General features: G+C 46.2%; 1 protein-coding gene across 3 annotated transcripts in view; it reads right to left on the bottom strand.

Annotated features, from left to right (window-relative positions):
• LOC306915717 (SH3 and cysteine-rich domain-containing protein 2-like) overlaps positions 1 to 7,350 on the bottom strand; it is a 59,307-nt gene extending 51,957 nt beyond the window's left edge. For all 3 annotated transcript variants that reach the window (XM_079493256.1, XM_079493258.1, XM_079493257.1), the window contains exon 1: positions 6,825 to 7,350. In XM_079493256.1, coding sequence (XP_079349382.1) covers positions 6,825 to 6,911 — 87 coding nt within the window. In that variant the 5' untranslated portion in view covers positions 6,912 to 7,350. The remainder of the gene's footprint in view (positions 1 to 6,824) is intronic.
• Positions 7,351 to 7,939: the final 589 nt, after the last annotated feature.

The following is a 7,939-nucleotide window of genomic DNA, read 5'->3' as shown; positions in this document are numbered from 1 at the left end:
GTCTGGAACTACACATCCCGAAAGCTGAGAACGGAAGCCGTCATTTTCGTTCAGAATTTCTGATAAGCATCAAGCTATAAAATATGCTTTCGCTTTTAAACGCTTATTCTGTTTTTATATTAGGACAGATTTGCGCGACTGTAATTGACGAAACGGAAGCGGGGAGCAGGCGTCACATTAGCTTTATAATCTGCTCCAGACTGTATGACGGAAAGTTTGAAAGTTGTGTAAGGCAACAGTTTCCCTCGCAAGACGCAAAATGGTAACAAATTGGCATCGTGGAAATTAAAAAAGGTTGAGGTTCAGAACCACTGAACTAAACTATTCTAGCATGCAGACACACACACACACACACACACACACACACACACACACACACACACACACACACACACACACGCTGGCACACACAAGTTGAGTCAAAGCCAAAGATGTACCTTTTCATTAAATTGGACAGCAGGAACGCTGTATAGGGAGTTAGCAGTGACAGTAATTGGCTTTTAGAAGCACTGACAACTACCCTCATTACACTTGAAGTTCCCCCCAAAAATATTAATAATGCAAGCACAGGCATTCTGAACAGCAAAATCTTTTGTACCTTGAAAGCTATTAGCAGCATATACAGACATTTTAGGAGGTAGGCCTACATGTGGTCAACATTACCAGACACAAGAATGTGTTTTGTGCGTGTTTTGTGCGTGGGGCACTAACCTGACTCAGTCAAATGGAACCAAATGGACCCGTTAGTGTCCATTTGGTTCCATTTGTACACTCTCTGAGTTACAGACCCATAAGGGTCCATTTGGTTCCAAACTATTTAGCTGGGGAACCCCTGGAACTCCCTCAAGGACCCCCCGGACCCCACTTTGGGAACCACTGCAGTATAGAATCTGTTTTGGTTTGACCCACTAGTTATACGTAGCTGACCAACAAAACGTCAGCCACCCATGTTGTCACTGTAGTGTTTGACCTGCTGACTTCCTGGTTCCAGCCTCAACACCCTGTGACATTTTAACGCACACGTGTCATCAATCATCAATCAGTTATGCGGGAACACCTACTGAGTGGCAAAAAAACGACTTTGTGGCATTGACAGCCCATACATCCAAACAGAAAAGTCCTATCTGATTGCATTAAACGATTAAACGACGTTGAACTCACTTTGCCACTCGATTTGCCACTGACTTTATGCATGTGCATACTCTCTATTGGTCAATAATAGTTACAAATTAAGAATGCAATGCTTTCATAATTTGTTTTAAATTAATTTAAAACAAATTATGAAATTTCCAAGACATTTGAAGGATTTTAGTAGAGCAGTTCTGTCCCTTTCTTTTAATCAACCAAAGAATATTAGCTGAAACATAATTAGAAGTAACCCAAGCAGGAAATGAAACATCCACCCAAGCATGGTAATTTCTCCTCTTCTCTTCTCTTCTCTTCTCTTCTCTTCTCTTCTCTTCTCTTCTCTTCTCTTCTCTTCTCTTCTCTTCTCTTCTCTTCTCTTCTCTTCTCTTCTCTCTCATTCTTAGCACGTCTTAAGTCTAAGCATCTAATTGGTAATAATCTAATCCCGAGCCAGCCATCCTTGCCCAGTCACTGTGCTCAGAGACACCAGCCCAGGGGACAGACAGAACCCCAAGAGGGAGGGACACAGCGAGAGAACGTAAAAAAGGCCACACAGGCGAACATACGTTACGCTTGGATTTGTGTGTGTCGTGCGTGCGTGCGTGCGTGCGTGTGCGTGTGTGCGCGTGCGTGCGTGCGTGCGTGCGTGCGTGCGTGCGTTGCGTGCGTGCGTGCGTGCGTGCGTGCGTGCGTGCCCTCGTCTTTTGGGCACTATATTATTTTTTTTGTAGGCTACTCACACAAAAGGAATATTATATGAATGCAGAAAGATACAGGTGAAGAAAATAAATTTAAAAGAAAATGGAACAACGTTGAGCCATTAGCTCAGTCAGGTAAATTGAGTGTGGAATTTACAAAAGAAGCTAATTAAAATCCCTCTCTGTTAATCACAGAAGTCATTGGCAGTGTGGGGAGCCAGCGGTCTGTAGCCCTGTGCCCCTGCTATCAGCACTTCTGTCAGCAGTTGTACAGACAGCTCAATCAGACAGCTCTGCTTAATGAGCGTTTACTGTTATCCAAAGTGCTCTTGGAGAGAGTCATTTGGGGTCCAGCTACTAGATGGCGCAAACGCACAGAGCTTTTTCGTACACTTACAAGCAATTTTTTTGGATCATGGAGCTGTCGCTCAAGGGCTCAAGAGGCTCAAGGGGCGGCGGTGGCTCAGGGATAGAGTGGCTGGATGGCAACCGTGAGGTTGCCAGTTCGAACCCGGGCTCCCCCAGAGTTACTGTCGAAGTGTACTTGAGCAAGACACTGAACCCCAAATTGCTCCCGATGTGCTAGTTTGTGCCTTGCATGGTTTCCGCTGCCATCGGTGTATGAATGTGTGTGTGAATGGGTGAATGTAATGCACAATCTCTGTAAAGCGCCTTGGATAAAGGCGCTATATAAATGCACCATTTACCATTTACCAAGGTGAGGTCACTGACCCAGCCCCTCAGGTACAAAACAGGTGGGATGGCCTCGCCTTGTCATTCCTCTACTTCTCTGCGTCAGATGCACATCTCTCTTGCTACTGAGAACTCACCTCGGCTGTTGAAAGTTGTTTTCCCTCAGAACGGACGAGTCGTGATTTGTACCTGGACATTTGCAGTTCCAAGCGGTGTCTTCTGCACATGAGCAACTCGCAGAAAACAAAGTAACTGTAAGTCTTCTTACACGGATGATAAGAACTCAAGCGGGCCGCCAGGCTATACTTGAGTTTGTCCTCCTCCTGCAGCCACTGATAACAGCTAACAAGCCAAGCCAGCGGATCACAACCTCACTACCTAGCCTAGTTTATCTTCTCTATCCTTTTTAACTGCAATGACGAGCCTCCACAACCAGGTTTTTCACACACCTTACTTGTAATGTCCATCCATCCATCTGCAACCGCTTATCCGTAGTCGGGTCGCGGGGGCAACAGCTCCAGCAGAGAGCTCCAGACTTCCCTCTCCAGAGCAACATTAGTAACTTCCTCCTGGGGGATCCTGAGGCGTTCCAAGGCCAGTGAGTCGATGTGATTCCTCGAGGACCTCCCTAGGGAGATGCCCGAGAGGCATCCTAACCAGATGCCCAAACCACTTAAGCTGGCTCCTTTCCAGGCGAAGAAGCAGCGACTCTACTCTCGTGTGACTGAACTTCTCACCTTATCTCTAAGGGAGACTTGTAATTGTAATGTGATGTGACAAGAAATATTGATTCCATAACACCCTGAGTATTCACTTAATCCAGACCTGAGGTCAACATTCAAAAGATGTCTTCTGAATCATGACAGTTTTCTGAAAAACCTATGTTTCTGTATCAGCGGTACTCAAACTATTTCATGGGAAGGAACCCCAAACTTATATGTAATTGGCCGCGACCGCAATCTGAAAATATGTTGTTCCAGGGACCCCCAAGAAGCAAAGATTTGAGTTAAAAACTTTCACTCTGAAAGAATATATTCAAAGATTTGCGCCACATTTTCACGATTTTTCAAAAATAGCAGATCTACAAGCACGTAGCGCAGCACCGTTTTCAATAGCTAAAGTACAGTATAACATAATGCTTAAAACACCAAAAGGGGTTCCCGTCCAGAATGGGTTAAACTCTGAGACTGTGAGAGTTACAGACTTGTATAGGGGTTCAATTGGTTACTTACAGTGTGGATATTGCAAGTAGGCCCTCAACTGGCAAAACACCAAGATTTTAATCTTAAAAAGTAAAAAAGAAAAGTCATGGTATTTTTCTTTCCAACAAAAAAGAGTTTTCATTGTGATAGCGATCAATATAAATGTAATGTTCATTGATCCAAGTCATTGATCCAAGTCAAGTGATTGTCCATTGATCCAAGTCAGAAGACAAGCAAACATGTTCTGAAAATGCACGCGGCCCATATGCACCCATCTGACCGCTTAACAAGGTAGCTGATAGAGATCTTCAAGTGGGCCTGGATCCAGAAAGTGTCGACGACCACTGGTCTTCTATGTTCTAGTGAATGCTGAGCTCCGCTCAAAGAATTATAGTGTATAGTTATGAGACAAAAAGAAAGACAATTGCAATGGAGATTGAACTAATTTTTCTCTGTTACAGAGATCTAATTGTTCTATTTGTAATTTGGAAATTAAGAAATGAATTCTGGATCAATATACTGATGAACAGAGCATAAGGTCAACTTGAATCCAGCATCTCTCCATGCTCATCTGAGCCATCTGGGCAGCCATCTGCTGGGTGAAGCAGTAACATAAATTCCACCTCCCTCAGGGACCAGAATATATTCCCTTTCCTTTCCGAGATCTTTAGGATAAGATACATCTTCACCTTATCTTAAAGTGAGCAGCAATCATGAATGATCCCTGAATATGCAGCATCTAATTTTACACAGCACATGATTGGTAGGTACAACAACGATATGTGCTGGATGTATCAAGATACAATTAACATGCCAAAATGTGCACGGAGGATGTATCTGAAAAGTATTGCCTGTGGTTAAAACACTGATTTTCAACCTTTTTCACTTGACGTATCCCCAGTTTGATGAGCATAAGGCCACGGACCCCCAAATAGTACCTAAACAAAAATATATCTCTTGGAGAAGGGGCCTCTCTCGGGGAATCAGGAGGTTGTTGGTTCGACCCTCAACCCGCCCAGTATAGTGTCCCTGAGCATGACACCCCCTCCCCCACCACCACATGCACTACACCCGGGAGCTGTAAATACTCCCCTTCCAGCCACACCTTCCACAAGGACCTGCAATGACATAGAGTCCACAGCAGGGACTGTAGGAAAAAGAAACAATTCATTTTCTTTCAGCACTACACAGCAGCAAGTCTGTGCCCTTGGCAGGGGTGGGGGTGAGGGGTGGGTGGGTGGGGGGCAGCATGCTGCCCTTTCCTCCTCCCTCACCCTCTCCCTATATAAGAAATACACTCATCAACTCTGAACATTGAGTAAAATCTGAATTTTTACGTGACGAGTAAAACTGACTTGTAAGAGTCTGTTGTTGTGTTTTACACGCTCAGAGGAACAATATGAACACTTTACTGTGCACCACAAAGCCTGAGAGGCTATAGTACTTATAGCAGCATGACGAATGTGAGAGCACAAGGAGACAGAGATAGAGAGACACACGCGCACGCGTGCACGCGCACACACACACACACACACACACACACACACACACACACACACACACACACACACACACACACACACACACACACACACACACACACACACACACACACACACACACACACACACACACACACACACACACACAGACACACAGAGAGAGAGAGAGACAGATAGACAGGGAGAGAAACGGGCTGTGGAGCTGAGGGAGAGAAAGAAGAATGCACACAGAGCAGTGAAATGAACAGAGACATGCAGGGGAGAGAGAGAGAGAGAGAGAAATAAGAAAGCAGTAAAGCTTTAGGCTGCAGGCAATCTATATGAGCCCTGGGAGGTGTGTGTGTGTGTACTGAAATGCAGTGGTAACATTAATCTCATGCTCTTCCAGGGGGCTTGGCGGTGGGAGCGACGTGGCTGCCATAGCTTTGCAACTGTTTGTCTGAGTTATGGCCGGGCCCCCTCCCCAGGCCGAGCACAAGATAGCTACATCTCCCCTGCTGATTTGCTCATAAATTCAGCCACTGTCACCAAAGATCCTGCAGGGCCCCGTTGTGCTACGGGCAGCTTACAGAACATGGATGATGAGAGAGCCACGGCCGGCTTGTTTTATGTCATGTTTAGGATGACAGACAGAAACAGCAAATCATATCGTGCTGCTGTTATTGTGGCAATTATGTGACTACAGTGTGTGTGCTGTTTGCATGCTTATTAAAGCCTCAATTGGGTCTGTGTTATGAAACAATCGATGCTGAAAAATGTGCTTAGGCCAGCATGCGAGCCAGAGGTCCCCTCCTTAACCAAGCTATTCTGCTGAAAAATGCTTACAGTCCAGAAATTACTGTAAGCATTAGCCCTCACTGTTGACAATTACCCTCTCGCATGCCCGGAGTTCATGGCGTGAACCTTTGTCCCTGGTTGACACATGCGAGGGTGTGCATTTATATCAATGCAGGGCAAGCATGCCTGTGCACAGTCGCGCACACACACACACACACACACACACACACACACACACACACACACACACACACACACACACACACACACACACACACACACACACACACACACACACACACACACACACACACACACACACACACACACACACATTGATGTGTATAGGCTACTCTCTGTCCTCTGAGCTCAGGGTAGTTTACAAGCTTACTGTAGGGTTAGCACTTGTTATGCAAGGTAACTGACCCTAGTGTGTTCCCTGATGCCTCCCACATGGATTACTCTCAGGACTAGACAGGTAATGAGACTAAACACAAGACCATGATGTCCATACATCACATTTCACCGGCTGCCACTATAGCAAAAAAATAAAGGTAAACTGGGGTTTGAAAAAAAAAAAAGCTATAACATGTATAACATGTGGAATCTATTTTCATAAAAAAGGGTTTTTTAACTTGCAGACATGCAGTGTCTGGATCTGGACCATGACAACACATTTATTATAGTTATTTATGATAAAGACATCAAAACATGACATCCCCTTGTTTCAGCAACAACAACATATATAGCCCATTTCGGAACCCGCCAGCACAAATACAAAAAAAAAGGTACAGTTATAGGCTAAGCAACAACAATGTCCCTACCTTGGATTCTGGTTGGCTGGGAACAGTAGCCTGGGACCGCTGCAGGTCCCGATGCTGTGGCTCGTTCTCCTCGCTGATCTCCGTCATGTCGAAAGGGACTAAACACTAAATGCTGCTACATTCATCGTCCATATGATGGTCGCACATGAAGGCAAAGTTTCGAGCGTCAATACTTAGATTTGACCAACCGGCGTCCATCCAGTGTGTAGATTCTGCATGGGAGCGCAGCGCTGCGCGGCTCCGTTACAACTGTGCTCCGTGCTTCAACTCACTTTGAGAATCGGAACATAATGTATCCTCGCCTCGTGAAACAATTCAATATTTAACAGTAGCGGTAGGCTACAGCTATACGCTTGTGTGGCTGACGGCATTTGATAAATACCCGACAACTCAAAGCGACCACGAGTGTGTATACATTCACGTGTATGATTTATCCATCCATTCCTCTCACTCCGTCTTGGATGCTTACGTTCGCAAACTGCCAGCCGGCGCTCCGAGTCCGACCGACACGCGTTTTTTCACTCAAACTTTGGTTGAGTCTGGAACGGTGCTCTGTGTCTGGCCGCTATTGGACCAGACGCGCTACGATGCATCGTCACGTCACTACGATGCAGCCACACGTCAAGGACCGGCTGAAAAAGATCATGACGCTGGCAGCAGAGCAGAGGGTGGTACAACTTCGCTGCAGGCGCTTGTGTGTGTGTGTGTGTGTGTGTGTGTGTGTGTGTGTGTGTGTGTGTGTGTGTGTGTGTGTGTGTGTGTGTGTGTGTGTGTGTGTGTGTGTGTGTGCGCGTGTGCGTGTGCGTGTGCGCTGTGTGTGTGTGTGTGTGTGTGTGTGTGTGTGTGTGTGTGTGGGGGGCGGGGGGGGGGGGGGGGCGGGGGGGTGCATACACGTGGTGAGGTGCAAGCAAGCGTGCAGCCGGCTATGTATGTAAGCAAAACCGATCATGAGAGTTGGGTTACAACGGCTGTTTCAACATGGCTCGCTGTCCACCAGTGGTCGGTCCTGAAACTGATTCAGCACCACGGACAGCGCCTGAGTCACTGAGCCTCTCTCCCCTATTCCCCCTCAACGTTTTTATGGCCGTTCGTTCCCTAAAGATGAATGGCGCAGC

The sequence above is a fragment of the Electrona antarctica genome (assembly GCF_951216825.1).
Source record: "Electrona antarctica genome assembly, chromosome: 22".
Taxonomy (NCBI): domain Eukaryota; kingdom Metazoa; phylum Chordata; class Actinopteri; order Myctophiformes; family Myctophidae; genus Electrona; species Electrona antarctica.
This window is presented reverse-complemented; position numbering and strand designations above follow the sequence as displayed.